General features: G+C 45.3%; 1 protein-coding gene across 3 annotated transcripts in view; it reads left to right on the plus strand.

Moving 5' to 3' along the window:
- The window catches only part of ARHGEF28 (Rho guanine nucleotide exchange factor 28), a 130700-nt gene that overhangs the window by 69224 nt on the left and 44838 nt on the right, over positions 1–16638 (plus strand). For all 3 annotated transcript variants that reach the window (XM_063320101.1, XM_063320099.1, XM_063320100.1), the window contains 4 exons: positions 720–838; positions 3319–3605; positions 6056–6200; positions 7490–7601. In XM_063320101.1, the coding sequence (XP_063176171.1) occupies positions 720–838; positions 3319–3605; positions 6056–6200; positions 7490–7601 (663 nt within the window). The remainder of the gene's footprint in view (positions 1–719; positions 839–3318; positions 3606–6055; positions 6201–7489; positions 7602–16638) is intronic.

Raw genomic sequence — 16638 nt, forward strand, 5'->3', positions numbered from 1 at the left:
CATCCCAAACATCTTGTTCGTGCGTCAAATCTTGATTGATTGCTGTTACCCTGTAAAGGCACTATCAGTGGTATTTTATTTATATCACTCTTAAAATTTTGTTGCTGTTTTTTGTTTTAAGAACAATAATCTGCTCTATTGGTTTATGATTAGTATTTACGTTGCTCTCGGTAGGTAGAATGCTTTAGGAGAGTCATCATTTGAGCGTAATTGAACAGTATTCCGCTCATATTATGTATCAGACGTTAGGATGTTTAGATATTTAATATATAGGCCAGAATCATGCATATTTCCTCCCAGACCATAAATCTTGTTCTGTGTGCGTTAGCCACAGATCTCTACAAAGTTCTAGCTTGGGTAGAAAATAGAAGGTTTTGCTAACCAAGGTACAGGAACAGTTATTTTTAACTGTTTTTATTTATTTATATTTATTTATTTTATTTTTTAAATTTTATTTAATTATAATTAAATCGTTAATGAATGATTCTGTGGTACCTTTTAGAATCTTGTCAACTATAGGTTTCTTGGAACACATAGCAAGTGTAAGGCAATTACAAAATGGGCAGGTTTTTGAGTGGACACACCAATATTACTCAAATTGTAATCCTAAAATTTGGTGCTTAATGTTTAACTTTGCCATTTTTATGACAGTATATATCCGTGAGAAGAAAATGGTTTAAGATTTAATGGCATATTTTCCACAATTTCTTTTTTTCCAGACCGAAGACAATCTACCCTTGACGTTCTCAGGAAACTCAATGCTACACCTACTTGGTTTGCTGCAACCATGCTAAGTGAAAATGATGAAGTATTTGAGAGCCCCATGGTAGTAGACCAAGTAAGCTGATGTTTGAGCTTTTGGCAAATTTTTCATCATCTTCTGTTAAAGTAATTTATTTGTGTGATACTAGGAACTCCTGGATCTGTCAGCAGTAGCATGTGGTCAATTAGTAAAGCTCTAAAAGAAAAACAGTAATACCTTACGCTTCTCAGCTGTATTTTGTAACCCAGGTATGAGGTCCCTTTTAACACATTCGGTTGATGATAAGGGTTATTCTCCTTAGCCTGTAGGAAGAACTCTAAGGCAGCTCTTACTGTCATTTCTGTGTGTTAGTGAGATAAATAGTATTTGTTTCTTTCTAAGAAACACTAACACAATGTCAGTTGCTCATGGGCGCTTCAGATTTTCTGAATTCTATGTGCATTCACAGAAGAGATGAATTTGCTGATGCTGGCTAATTTCAAAAGTTAATTATAAGCTCCTGATCAAGTTTATAGGCTCAACAAAAATGAGATATTGCTGAAAAGGTGAGGTTGATGTCCTACAGCTGATGTGGAGCATTCTGATACTAGAGATCCTGACCTAGTATTCATGTTTGTGATTTATTTGTCACCAGCACTGGAGATGAGCCACAGTATCCAGACCAAATTGTATTTTACATCACCGTGTTGCACTTGAAATCTCTTCCCCATGGTCACACTCAGATATCGTAACTTGGGCAGAGGGGACTAGTCCAACTGTGGTGTATAGTGGTTGTGCGTACTTAAACAGCTGCCAAATTCTGGTAGCATGTAGCTATGTTTCAGTGATGGTTAAGTGACTTATTTATTTTTAACCTTCTGGGGGCTCTCTGTGGGGTGACAGTTGGAGTGTAAGAGTAAGACATTATTAGATTGAAATGTTAGAAAAGGGCTGAGATTTTGAAAGTGTTTTTTTTTTTAGTCTTTTTTTTTTTTCCCCATTCCATGAAACACTTCAGCCTCTGCATTCGCTGCAGATCCAGTTTGTTGTGACAGCTGAGACAGAAGTTTCGGTCAGAGGCCAGAATGTTCAAAATGCACCTGTTATTTAGAGATCCATGAAATAATGACCTAGGAGTGAGCAACTGGCAGGGGACTATATATGCAATCTGTGAACCCTTGATTTTAACAACATCCAGGCTGGAAGGACAGAGCTTCAGAAGTGCAGCTCTGTTACAGATTCAAATGTATATTTGAATTGTATATTGTATACTCAATTCAGTTACTGAATTGAGTATATTGCTGGGGGGGGTTTCTTCAGCTTGGATTACTAACCTTTGCTTGATGTAGCCACATTAAACTTTGTTAAATTGCTTATTAGGGCCAAATTCTCCCTTAAGCACCACGCAGCAGGAGCCGGAGCAGCTGCCGGAGGAGGTCCCTCTGGTGCTGAGGGGAAATGCTGTCCGGGCAGGAATAACTTTGAAGGGAGGAACAGCTGTGTCAGACCTGGGGGAAACATTTTACCTTCGTGCATCTTGTCTGCACAATGCAACAGAAGTATTTACAGACTTGCATGCACCATGTCTTTAAATGTGAATATAGGCTGCTGTAAAAATGCCAGCATTTCTTTCTCTCTTTTAAGAGAGAGAAGAAACATCATTGCGACGGGGATGAAAACACATCTCAAGTGTGACTGGAGAGGAGGAAGTCAGCAATCTGGGAGACCAGGGCTTTGGATACACTTGCAATCCTTCCTTTCTTCTTGCTTTTTTTTGTACAGGTCCTTTTTGGAAGTTGAGTGTTTTCACTGGCTGTGTGACTTTTCAGTATTATTCAGTGTCTAAGTAGGCGACAGTAGTATCTAACTAAAAGACTGACAATAAACTGTATTTTAGTATCTTCTGCAGAGTTGGCAGGAGAATTCACCCTCAGTTGCACAAAGAATTATTTGTTGCCAGGGTCTAAATCCTGATCCCTATATCTGAGAAAACATAATTCCTAAGTCTGTTCCTGTCTTTGTGCAAGAGGAGTGGTGCTTCATGCCTGTAATTGCTTAATGGCAAAAAATAAAGATTCCTTTCCCTTCCTCCCCTGGAGAACTTCTGTTCCAGGTCATGTATATTTACCTCAAACCTTAGGAAAATGGTGCTGGAAAATGAAAAGTGCATGACGTGTAGGCTGATGTTTCTAAATTAAATTCCACAATGTTTGAATTCTCCTCTATATGTCTCCCACACTAATGTATCATGCATATGTTTTGCTTGACTCAAGGATATTTTTTTAATAAAAGCTATAAATATATGAATTGATACATTTAACAAAAGGTATAAATATGAGTGAGAAATCCACTAGACTTGCAAATACCAATTCATTGCTACTCTAATATGGAAAAAAGTAATGTGAGGTCTAGAATCTCTTAGTCATATAATTTGCCTTCAATTCATGTGCTGCAAAAAGTAATGGGGGGGGGGAAAAAGGCAAAACATATAACCAAAAGTGAAATGGCAAACTGGTCCTTGTTCCCCGACAATACATCTTGTTACTGCCTCTTACCAGCATTTTTTTTTTCTTCAGGGTGGAGATTCAAAGGCTAACAATGTTCATGGAGATAGTGTCATCAGTGAAACATGTCTGAATCCCACCAACTCAATGCTGATGGCTGAGAGCTCTTCATCTCCCTCCCTTGAAGAGAATGACCAAGATCCAAATGAAGGAAGGCCAGTGAAAGATGAAGAAAACGCTGGTTTAAGACATACTGTTTCACCTCTTGGTCCGTATACAGCAGGTTCATACCTTCCATTCGAGACCCATGGATTTATTAAGGATCGGGGCCAACTTAGTGCTGACATGAGAAAAAAGAGGTATGGAATTGACCTGTTGGTATGGCCAGAATAAAGATTATTTATGATTACTTTTTATTTCAAAAGGTGAAGCAGAATCTGGAGTAATAAATACTATTACTGAGCTAAAATAACTGTTTTCAATCACTGATATTTAAATTGTCCTAAAGATCTGTTTTCATAAAATAGTCATCAAGACATTTTTAACAAATAAAAGGCGTCTTCTAAGTAAATTAATTTTTAATGCAAATTTATACTTTTATACCTTTTCTTTTGTGTATTCTTTAAAAGAAAATAGAATCATCTGTTTGCTGTAAGAATTTCCTTTGTGATGTTTTTGTCAGAAACCAGAGTTTCACCCTAGTTTTCCTCAGTTATATTTTCCATTGAGAAAGTAATCCAAAATCTGTTGAACTCTATGAATCTTTCCATTCTGTGCACTGGCCTGTGCAAGGACCAACTTATTCCTGATTGCATATTTTTTCTTTTTTACGTCAAAAGACACAGTGCAGAGTACAGCTCACATTTCTCATAGGTTCAGACTGTTTTCTGCTCTTTTGCTGCCAGCAGAGTCAGTTGTCTGAGGACCGTCCTCCAGGTGGCTTTAGGTTACGCTGGGAACTGGTTGGCTTTAGGAATGCAGAGAGCTTTGAAGATGAAACTATAATTTTTGTATTTAACAATTAGTAAATTTCCTTGATAAAAAGGCTTTATTGCTTCTCTGGATAGAAGAGGCATGAAATCAGTTCCTCCTTGTACAGGAGGAAATTTGAATCCGTCTCCCACCTTTCAAGAGTGTTTGGACTAGGTGGAAGCAGGGCACCAGATCTGTGTAAAAACAGTAAGGAAGCAGTAGTGTCCGCCTGTTGTCGATTAAAGTGAGCAATAACATTTTCCCTACCTTAATTTTGAGTTTCTTATGCAACTGTAAAGTCCCATTAGGAGGAATCTTTTAACACAGATAAGACAACAAATGTCAGACTAAGAGTTGTTCTTTCCCGAACCTTCTATTGTTGCTAGCTACAGGGATATCATGTAGGTTACTATAAATAATCAACTTCTGCCTCTCTGTCATAAACGTTTTTCTCCTATACATTTTTTTAAGACCTAGGTCAGGTACCTATATATGAGCTTTAAGAGCTTCTAAGAATTTTCAGAGAGATGTGATTGACCGTAATATGTCAACTGTACGTGATCCAAATATTACACATAGAATAAGACTATCGGTATGTAATTCCAGCAGCATCTTTCTTGAAGTATCTGAGGTGATGTGGCAAGTTACTGAGCAGGTTTTTAAACCAGCTTTTTATGTCAGAAAGATTCCCTGGGTAAGTTACCCCTGGTAAGACAGGTATGCTTGTCTGTTGACATAGACACGTACCGCTTTTGCAATTTTAAAATGTGATAGTAACTGATAATGCAGTTAAATAACTTGTTTCTGAGATGTCATGTGGGCTATTACTAGGAAACATTGTGAAAGGTGGCCTCTAAAAGTGTAATAAGGAAGTAGTTTTGGTCGGTATAGATAGATTTGCCCTTCGACAAAGTGAATTGTAGTGGTGTGTGAAGGAATTGTTGTGCCATTATTCCTGGTAGGAACTCCAGCTATTTAGAAATACCACACATAATTTAAAGTTTTATGTTGTAAGGCTGTAATGTTATTGCAAGCAGTCAACAGTTCCTTCCAGTCACTCTGATGAAGAGAACATGAACTTGCTCTTGCAGCTAACAGGACCCATCCTGGGAAACTCTGGTACTGCTGAGAAACCCCACTGCACTCTCCTGCTCAGGAACCTTGTCAATCAAATAGTCTTTGGTGTTTGAAGTATTGATTTAGCCAGAGATTTTTCATTCTGCTTATAGCCCTGTATGTTTTAAAGTTTATGTCTTTTGAAATGAATCTCATAAACTGTCTCAGACCCTCCTTCATCTCTCTTGCTAGTTTTCTCGTCCATCCTCCATCAAGTCACAGATGTAGAAAAAAGGATGTCTGTGAATAGCCACATCATGCCTTTCACATACACACACACAAAAAATATCCATATATACCCACATATCTTAATACTGAAAACTGAGCTAGTTGTCTCAGTTCTCCTTATCATCAATATAGACAAGCAGGTACATGTGTGGAACAAAACATCTCATTTTAAGAGAGATGCTGAACATGCATCTGAAAATCATCCTCCAGAGGTGGCTGACCATGGTGGGACTCTGATCGTGGGCAATGCAGATGTCTGTACTGCAGATCCACAAGGTTGGGTCACGTGAGTCCTGTACAGAGTGACTGAGTACCTTGACCAGGTGACTGCAAACAGGAGAGGGGACTCAGGTCATGACTTAGCTGACATAATCATGATGGTTTCGGTTGTCATTAATCAGAGTATACAGCAATATCTTGGCTTGTTGCTTTAAGGTTGAGGTGAATTATTACTAGAATTCATGGGAATTAAAGACTTTGTTGTCTGTTTCAGTTCAAGTCTTGATGACCTTGACGTAGACCGCAGAAGTGGAGGTGTTTCAGACAGATCTCATGTTCACAACCCTCCCCGCGTCTCTTCAGAGGCCATGGCTTCTAGCAGAGATGGATTAGATTTATCTAACCATCTGCAGCTCGAGGTATTTGATACTATCTTGATCTGCGTTGTTTTCCTTTTAAGTAAATCACTGAAAACATGTGAGAAATGCCTGAATCTGAAGGGGAAAAATGCGTTCCCGTTGGCAGTGCTAGTCCCTCTGGAGAGCAGCATGCATAGGGTTGTGTCCTGGCTCCTGGTTGTGTCCTGGCTCATCAGCAGCCATGGGAAGGATCCATGAGACATTCACTTCAGCTTGGAAAAAACCATAATTTATCAGAAATGTTTCAAAGGAAGTATCTTGGTTTCAGTGAATCAGCATTTTCTAACCAAAATATATTTAGTGAGGAAATGTTTAACCAGCTGTAGTTATGTGAAACAGTAACAGCGTTGTAAAGTATAAAAACAGCCTGCTGCCTGTTTTAAGACAGTTGCTAGACTCAGGGAAATTCAGTTGGGTTTTGTGCATTGACCAGTCCAAATCTCTCTTCCTCATTATGGTTTTCTAAAGTACACTGGCTACGTTAATTTTATTTAGACCATTTAGGCCTAAATAGACGTAAATTTAGGCCATTTCTGAGATCTTCAGACTCAAAGATAATAAAATAGGGTTATTTTTTGTTTGTAGGGATTCTTTATGTTTTTATTAGACAGACTTCTTGCCACTGTAAAGCTTTGTCTGACCTTCAGCAAATGATTACATGAAGGGAAAGAGAGTCCAGCACAAACACTACTTTTAAAAAGAATCAGATAAGCAGTTTAGGAGTAGGAGTAGGGAGTTTCCTTTCAAGCTTTATCATTGACATATTTGGGGATTGGAAAATCTTTTCACACACAATAAAAAAAAATGCAGAGAGAAAAGAGAAAGAGGCTAACTCCTTTCTTTGGAAACTTTGACATCAATAATTACCAAGGCAGGGTGTTAGTCTCCATGAAATGTTCTTGAAGGATTAAAGTACTAAGATTAATGGCTCCCTTGGTAACAGAAGGCACCTCGGTCATCAGATATAATGGCCAATAGTGCTGTTTGGATGGCGCTTGGCACTGAACTGGAGAAGAGTGTAAGCTTCTCTTATTCTAACTTGCACCCACAAATTATTTCCTGCAACATACAAAAATTTATCATAGTGGAAGTATAACAGACTTCCTAAGAACTCAAATGAAGTTGTCAAAAATTACACTTCAACTTAAAGCTTTAATGAAGCCAAGAAAGTGTGTGTGTATGGTCAGCTGTCTGTCTGTCAGAAATTTTGAAACACTGATTTTTTTACATTTCTGTTGCTGATGCATTTCAAAACGACACAAGTTTTAATTTGCTGCAATTTCTTGCAGGAATGTACAGCATCTGGGATTCGGTCTCGCTCCTATTCCTGCTCCTTGCCCAAAGGTTTATTTGGAAGCTCTGTCATTCTTCAGGATTTTACAGCTGGGTATTCGAGTGGAGGTCAGTGCTCTGGCTTTGCACCTGCAGCGCCTCATCCTGTGCCTGCCTGCTTCAGGCCCAGCTTGATGGCTTTTCTCAGGCCTGTCCTGTACACAGACCTCAACAACGCGGGTGAAAGCGGGGTTTGGTTCCCTTCGGGCACGCCTACTATCGTCCCTGACTATTCGCCCATGTACTGCCGCCTCATGCCCTCCCCTGATACAGCAGCCGATCCGCAGGAGGGCACACAAATTGAGAGAGCATCAGTCAGAAAAAGTAACGCAGGCAAGGGTGGTAATCTTCTTTTTGGAAGATCCTTACTCTGGCCTCCCACTGCATGTCTGGCAGAGACCATGAGGAAGCTCAGAATGACACACAAGAGGCATCAAAGAGGGCGGATGGCCCCAGCTTCCATAGATCCCAGGGAATCTCTGAAACATGGATGGGGTATTGTCATCTCCACAGGCTGTGGAGCAAAACCCACCCTCTCCATCTCCATATTTAATTCTGTCTGGGCTTTAGCTTGCCTAATCTGGTTGCTGGTCACTCGGACAGTTTCTCTGTATTCCACCCAGTCAACCTGTCCTTGCTTCCACCCTCTGTAGGCCTCCTTTTTGGTTTTGAGCTTGTCCAGGATCTCTTTGTTAATCCATGCAGGCCTCCTGGCATTTTTGCATTACTTCTTCATTCTTGGGATGCACCGCTCCTGAGCTTGCTTGGAGGAGGTGATCCTTGAATACTAACCCGCTCTCTTGGGCCCCTCTTCCCTCCAGTACTTTTTCCCATGTGTCGTGGTTTGGCCTCAGATGGCAACAAAGAACCACGTGCCGCTCGCTCGCGCCTTCCCAATACGGGAAGAATTGGAAGAAAAAAAGGCAAGACTCTTGGGTTGAGACAAAGGCAGTTTAACAGAACAGCAAAGGGAACAAGAAAACAACAACAATCACACGGACAGAGGAACATACAAACATGATTACAGAACCGCCACTCCCTGCCGCTCCCAGCTCCCCGACTGGACCCGGGATGCCCCAGCCCAGCCCGCTCCAAGCACGACTACCTGGACTACCTGTCCCGTCCCCCGGCAGCTCAGGTGGGCATAGCTCACATGGCATGGAATATCAGGGAAAATTAACCCTATCCCCACCGGAACCAGGACATTATCCACCCCTTATTCCATACCATCTATGCCATGCCCAGATCTTAGAGATTCCAATGAATTGCCACTACTTTCCCCTGTCATGTATATATATACATATATATTCATGCAGATATAATGACCTTAGTTTACGGGCCATCCCTCCAAAGTGTCCGTTGAATTCATTTAATCCATGGCTTTGGGCTCCATCTGTTAGAACAGTCTCTCAGGGCAGGTGAGGTGCTGGGTGGTGCTGGTCTGTTGCATGCTGTATTTTTCGGAGCTTGTGACTGGTGCACCCGGTGTGGCTCATGCACACAGTCCGTGGGCTGAAGATGTAGATCTTGAGGAAGTTGCTGGGCGCCAGCTGCTGAGGTCAGTTCTTATCCCATCATCCCTGTGCCTTACTCATAGTACAACTGATAGCAATTATAGCAATGAGGACATACAGTGACAGTGTTACTTAGCAGTTAACAACATACAATTTGATTCATTGGCTATTCTCACCCAAAATCAGATCCCCATGAGGTACACATCGGACTTCCCCATCCTTCCACATCACCCACCAAGTGCACGCAGGTCCTTGGGCAAAAGCAATCCCATGGATGGGTTTGCCTTTGCCTGAGGCAGGACTAACCCAGACTGTCTTCCCTAGCGTATTCTTCATGTGCACTACGGGGACTTTATCCCCTTCTACAGTACGTGGAAGTTTTGATTGGGCAGGGCCAGCCCGATTGTTAGATCCCCTGGTGTTAACTAGCCAGGTAGCTTTTGCTAAATGTGTATCCCAGTGTTTTAAAGTCCCACCACCCATTGCTCTCAGTGTAGTTTTTAACAGTCCATTGTATCGTTCTATCTTCCCAGAGGCTGGTGCGTGATAGGGGATGTGATACACCCACTCAATACTATGCTCTTTGGCCCAAGTGTCTATGAGGCTGTTTCGGAAATGAGTCGCGTTGTCCGACTCAATTCTCTCTGGGGTACCATGTCGCCACAGGACTTGCTTTTCAAGGCCCAGGATAGTGTTCCGGGCAGTGGCATGGGGCACAGGGTATGTTTCCAGCCATCCAGTGGTTGCTTCCACCATTGTGAGCACATAGCGCTTGCCTTGACGGGTTTGTGGCAGTGTGATATAATCAATCTGCCAGGCCTCCCCATATTTGTATTTCAGCCATCGTCCTCCATACCAAAGAGGCTTCAAATGCTTGGCTTGCTTGATTGCAGCGCATGTCTCACATTCATGGATGACCTGTGCAATAGTGTCCATGGTCAAGTCCACCCCTCGGTCACGAGCCCATCTATATGTCGCATCTCTCCCTTGATGGCCTGAGGAGTCATGGGCCCACCGAGCTATGAATAGTTCACCCTTATGTTGCCAGTCCAGATCCACCTGAGCCACTTCAATCCTAGCAGCCCGATCCACCTGCTGGTTGTTCTGATGTTCCTCCATGGCCCGATTCTTTGGTACATGGGCATCTACATGGCATACTTTCACAACCAGATTCTCTATCCGGGCAGCAATATCTTGCCATAGGTCAGCAGCCCAGATGGGTTTGCCTCTGCGCTGCCAGTTGCCCTGCTTCCACTGCTGTAACCACCCCCACAGAGCATTTGCCACCATCCATGAGTCAGTGTAGAGATAAAGTACTGGCCATTTTTCTCGCTCAGCAATGTCCAAAGCCAGCTGAATGGCTTTTACCTCTGCAAACTGGCTCGATTCACCTTGTCCTTCACTGGCTTCTGCAACTTGTCGTGTAGGACTCCACACAGCAGCCTTCCACTTTCGATGCTTTCCCACAATCCGGCAGGACCCATCAGTGAACGGGGCATATTTCTTCTCATTTTCTGGCAGTTTATTATATGGTGGGGCCTCTTCTGCATGCGTCACCTCCTCCTCTGGTGACATTCCGAAATCCTTGCCTTCTGGCCAGTCCATGATCACTTCCAGAATTGCTGGGCGACTGGGGTTTCCCATTCGAGTTTGCTGTGTGATCAGTGCAATCCACTTACTCCATGTAGCATCAGTTGCATGATGCGTGGTGGGGACCTTTTCTTTGAACATCCAGCCCAGCACCGGCAGTCGAGGTGCTAAGAGGAGCTGTGCTTCTGTACCAACCACTTCCGAAGCAGCTCGAACCCCTTCATATGCTGCCAATATCTCTTTTTCTGTTGGAGCGTAGCGGGCTTCGGATCCTCTGTATCCACGACTCCAAAACCCTAGGGGTCGACCTCGAGTCTCCCCTGGTGCTTTCTGCCAGAGGCTCCAGGTAGGGCCGTTCTCCCCGGCTGCGGTGTAGTGCACATTTTTAACATCTTGTTCTGCCCGGACTGGCCCCAGGGCCACTGCATGGACTATTTCCTCTTTGATTTGTTCAAAAGCTTGTCGTTGCTCAGGACCCCATTTAAAGTCATTCTTCTTCCGGGTTACTTGATACAGAGGGCTTGCAATTTGACTGTAACCTGGGATATGCATCCTCCAAAACCCCACAATGCCTAAGAAAGCCTGTGTTTCCTTTTTACTAGTTGGTGGAGACATAGCTGCTATTTTGTTGATCACATCCATTGGAATCTGACGGCGTCCATCTTGCCATTTTATTCCTAAAAACTGGATCTCCTGTGCAGGTCCCTTGACCTTACTTTGTTTTATGGCAAAACCAACTTTCAGAAGGATTCGGACTATTTTACTCCCTTTCTCAAAAACTTCTTCTGCTGTGTTTCCCCATACAATGATGTCATCAATGTATTGCAGATGTTCTGCAGCTTCACCCTGTTCCAGTGCAGTCTGGATCAGTCCATGGCAAATGGTGGGGCTGTGTTTCCACCCCTGGGGCAGTAGATTCCAGGTGTATTGGACGTCCCTCCAAGTGAAAGCAAACTGTGGCCTGCACTCTGCTGCCAAAGGGACTGAGAAGAATGCATTCACTATATTAATCGTGGCATACCACTTGGCTGCCTTGGACTCCAGTTCGTACTGGAGTTCTAGCATGTCCGGCACGGCAGTGCTCAGCGGTGGCGTGACTTCATTCAGGCCATGATAGTCTACAGTTAGCCTCCACTCTCCATTAGATTTCCGCACTGGCCATATAGGGCTGTTAAAGGGTGAGCGAGTCTTGCTGATCACTCCTTGAACCTCTAGTTGACGAATCAGCTTATGGATGGGAATCAGAGAGTCTCGGTTAGTGCGATACTGCCGCCGATGCACCGTTGTGGTAGCAATCGGCACCTGTTGTTCTTCGACCCTCAACAACCCCACAACAGAGGAGTCCTCTGAGAGACCAGGCAAGGTAGACAACTGTTTAACTTCCTCCATCTCCAAGGAAGCTATGCCAAAGGCCCACCGGTACTGTTTTGGGTCCTTCAAATACCCTCCCCTGAGGTAATCTATACCAAGGATGCATGGAGCCTCTGGGCCAGTCACAATGGGATGCTTTTGCCACTTGTTCCCAGTTAGGCTCACTTCCGTCTCCAGTACAGTCAACTCTTGGGATCCCCCTGTCACTCCAGAAATACAAATGGGTTCTGACCCTCTATAGCTTGATGGTATTAGGGTACACTGTGCACCCGTGTCCACTAGAGCCTTATACTCCTGTGTGTCAGATGTGCCAGGCCGTCGAATCCACACCATCCAATAAACCCGGTTGTCCCTTTCCTCCACCTGGCCGGAGGCAGGGCCCTTCTAGTACTGGTCATGGTATCCATTACTCACTTCTTGCATAAATGGCTTGGAAGTTCCTTCAAGAGGATCAGAAGCAAGATCAGGCCTTCTGCTCAGTCTGGGGAACTGCCCACTGGAAACTGGAGCGGCACTTTTCCTGGAGGGATCCCCTTTTGTGGTTGTCCTTCCTTGCAACTCCTGTACCCGTGTCCACAGGGTCGAAGTAGGTTGTCCATCCCACTTCCTCATGTCCTCTCCGTGGTCACGCAGGTAGAACCACAGGGTGCCTCGTGGTGTGTACCCTCTGTACTCTCTCTCTTGAGTGGGGAAATGCCTACTTCTAATAGCTGAGACGCTGGCCTGTGCAGGTGGGGAGTAGGACATATTCTCTTCAAGTTGCTGGACCTTCCGTGACAGTTTCTCCACAGCTGAGACAAAGGGGGAAGAGAGACTTTCTTCATATCTCCGGAGCCGGCCAGCCACCTCATCCACCGTTGGTCCCTCTTCACCTTTCCATTCCATTACTGCCAGGGAGTTGGCATATGACGGTGGTGCGCTCCGTACAAATTTCTGCCACATGGGCCTAGTGCATTGCACCTCATCAGGGCCTGTGGGTAAGTCTGCATTGTCCAAGTCATAATAAATCATCTCCCGCACGGCTAATTCTCTCAGGTACTGGATGGCTCTTTCCATGGTAGTCCACTTGCTTGGCTGACATACAACATCCTCACTGAAGGGGTACCTCTCCCTCACGCCTGACAGGAATCGTTTCCAGAGGCTGAGGGCTTGGGTCTTCTTCCCAATTGCCTTGTCAATGCCACCTTCCCTAGACAGGGATCCCAGCTGCCTGGCCTCCCTACCCTCTAATTCCAGGCTACTGGCCCAGTTATCCCAGCACCGGAGCAGCCAGGTGACAATGTGCTCGCCTGAAAGTCGCCTAAAATCTTTTCGTGTATCCCGCAGCTCACTCAAGGATAGGGATTGAGTAATTACCTCTGGTTCTGCCTCTTCCTCCTGCTCTCGTGATGACCCTGGTTCATCATCATGTCTTACTAAGCGAACTGATTTCTTCGTGTACTTCTTCTGTGTGGGGGCAACTGATACTGGCACGGGTTGGTTCCCTGGTTCAGCGGCAGTGGCTGCTATGGGGGTTGGAGTAACTGCAGTGGCTACCACAGGGGTTGCAGTAGCCTCAGTGTCTGTTGCAGGGGTTGCAGTAGCCGCAGTGTCTGTTGCAGGGGTTGCAGCAGCCACAGTGGCTCCTGGTCTGGTCTCCACCTCTTCCCCCTGAGGGTGCTGCATAATTCTGAGCAGTGCCTGGTAGATACTGGCCAGGGCCCAGCACAGTGCGGTGAGTTGTGCCTCTCTAGAATAGCCACAGCATTTTCCCTTCAAATATTCTACCACTTTATCAGGGTCCTGTAATTGTTCTGGGGTGAAGTCCCAGACCATTGGAGGTGAGTAGTTCTCTAGGTACCTGCCCATGTTCTCCCACATGCCGTGCCACCCCTGACTATCCAGCCTCAGAGCAGATCTCCGGGTGGCAGTCTTAAATAGCTGTTTAACCTTAAACAGGACGTGGAACACATTCAGCAGACATAACATTAGGACCAGGCTGGTTTGAGTATCCCAAGGATATTCAAAATTCTCAAAAGCTGTCATACCTGACCCGAAGGAGAAAAGGGAGGCAAAAGAGCTGGGAAAGTGTCCCCCCCTGTTTCCCCCACAGACTGGGTGTAATTATTAATAAATTCTGAGAGACGATGCCCAAGGTACGGACAGGACAGCAACACCACATAAAAGCCCCAAAGTAACTGTCTAACAAGTGATGTTATCATATCATAAGCCGATATTGCACAGGACAACAAAATGATAATCCTCATCCCTCTCCCAGAAGTAACAAAAGTCATCGGAAGGAGTACATAAGCCATATAGGAATTCACATAACACAGCCATGAGAACAAACCAAGCAACATGGTGACCGGTGACTATTTGCCTAATACAATAAATGCATACAACAAATTTGGTTTTTTTCAAGCTCTAGTTGGGTTCTGTTGTTATCTCAACCCTTCGAGCCCCACGTTGGGCGCCAAAAAGGACTGTCGTGGTTTAGCGTCAGACGGCAACAAAGAACCACGTGCCGCTCGCTCGGGCCTTCCCGATACAGGAAGAATCAGAAGAAAAAGGCAAGACTCTTGGGTTGAGACAAAGGCAGTTTAACAGAACAACAAAGGGAACAAGCAAACAACAACAATAACACGGATAGAGGCATATACGAACACGATTACGAACATGATTACGGGACCGCCGCTCCCTGCCACTCACCTACCCGACCCAGGACGCCCCAGCCCGCTCCAAGCGGGGACTTCCTGCCCCCTCCCCCGGCAGCTCAGGGTGGGCATGGCTCACATGGCATGGAATACCAGGAAAAATTAACCCTATCCCCGCCGGAACCAGGACAATCAGAAGCAAGATCAGGCCTTCTGCTCTGTCTGGGGAGCTGCTCACTGGAAACTGGAGCGGCACTTTTCCTGGAGGGATCCCCTTTTGTGGTTGTCCTTCCTTGCAACTCCTGTACCCATGTCCGCAGGGTCGAAGTAGGTTGTCCATCCCACTTCCTTATGTCCTCTCCGTGGTCATGCAGGTAGAACCACAGGGTGCCTCGTGGTGTGTACCCTCTGTACTCTCTCTCTTGACTGGGGACATGCCTACTTCTAATGGCTGAAATGCTGGCCCGTGCAGGTGGGGAGTAGGATATATTCTCTTCAAGTTGCTGGACCTTCCGTGACAGTTTCTCCACAGCTGAGACAAAGGGGGAAGAGAGACTTTCTTCATATCACCGGAGCCGGCCAGGCACCTCATCCACCGTTGGTCCCTCTTCACCTTTCCATTCCATTACTGCCAGTGAGTTGGCGTATGACGATGGTGCGCTCCGTACAAACTTCTGCCATGTGGGCCTTGTGCATTGCACCTCATCAGGGTCTGTGGGAAACTGTGCATTGTCCAAGTCATAATAAATCATCTCCTGCACGGCTAATTCTCTCAGGTACTGGATGGCTCTTTCCATGGTAGTCCACTTGCTTGGTTGACATACAACATCCTCACTGAAGGGGTACCTCTCCCTCACGCCTGACAGGAATCGTTTCCAGCAGCTGAGGGCTTGGGTCTTCTTCCCAATTGCCTTGTCAATGCCACCTTCCCTAGACAGGGATCCCAGCTGCCTGGCCTCCCTACCCTCTAATTCCAGGCTACTGGCCCAGTTATCCCAGCACCGGAGCAGCCAGGTGACAATGTGCTCGCCTGAAAGTCGCCTAAAATCTTTTCGTGTATCCCGCAGCTCACTCAAGGATAGGGATTGAGTAATTACCTCTGGTTCTGCCTCTTCCTCCTGCTCTCGTGATGACCCTGGTTCATCATCATGTCTTACTAAGCAAACTGATTTCTTTGTGTACTTCTTCTTCTGTGTGGGGGCAACTGATACCGGCACGGGTTGGTTCCCTGGTTCAGTGGCAGTGGCTGCCACAGGGGTCGCAGTAGCTGCAGTGGTTGCTGCAGGGGTCGCAGTAGCTGCGGTGGCTGCTGCAGGGGTCACAGTAGCTGCAGTGGCTGGTGCAGGGGTTGCAGTAGCCGCAGTGTCTGTTGCAGGGGTTGCAGTAGCCGCAGTGGCTGCAGTTCTGATTTCTCTCTCTTTCCCCTGAGGGTGCTGCATAATTCTGAGCAGTGCCTGGTAGATACTGGTCAGGGACAGTGTGGTGGGTTGTGCCTCTCTGGAATAGCCACAGCATTTCCCCTTCAAATATTCTACCACTTTATCAGGGTCCTGTAATTGTTCCGGGGTGAAGTCCCAGACCATTGGAGGTGAGAAGTTCTCTAGGTACCTGCCCATGTTCTCCCACATGCCATGCCACCCCTGACTATCCAGCCTCAGAGCAGATCTCTGGGTGGTAGTTTTAAATAGCTGTTTAACCCTGAACAGGACTTGGAACACATTTAGGAGACATAACACTAGGACCAGGCTGGTTTGAGTATCCCAAGGATATTCAAAATTCTCAAAAGCTGTCATACCTGACCCGAAGGAGAAAAGGGAGGCAAAAGAGCTGGGGAAAGTGTCCCCCCCTGTTTCCCCCACAGACTGGGTGTAATTATTAATAAATTCTGAGAGACGGTGCCCAAGGTACGGACAGGACAGCAACACCACATAAACACCCCAAAGTAACTGTCTAACAAGTGATGTTATCATATCATAAGCCGATATTGCACAGGACAGC

This window comes from Chroicocephalus ridibundus, chromosome Z, assembly GCF_963924245.1.
Source record: "Chroicocephalus ridibundus chromosome Z, bChrRid1.1, whole genome shotgun sequence".
NCBI classification, from domain to species: domain Eukaryota; kingdom Metazoa; phylum Chordata; class Aves; order Charadriiformes; family Laridae; genus Chroicocephalus; species Chroicocephalus ridibundus.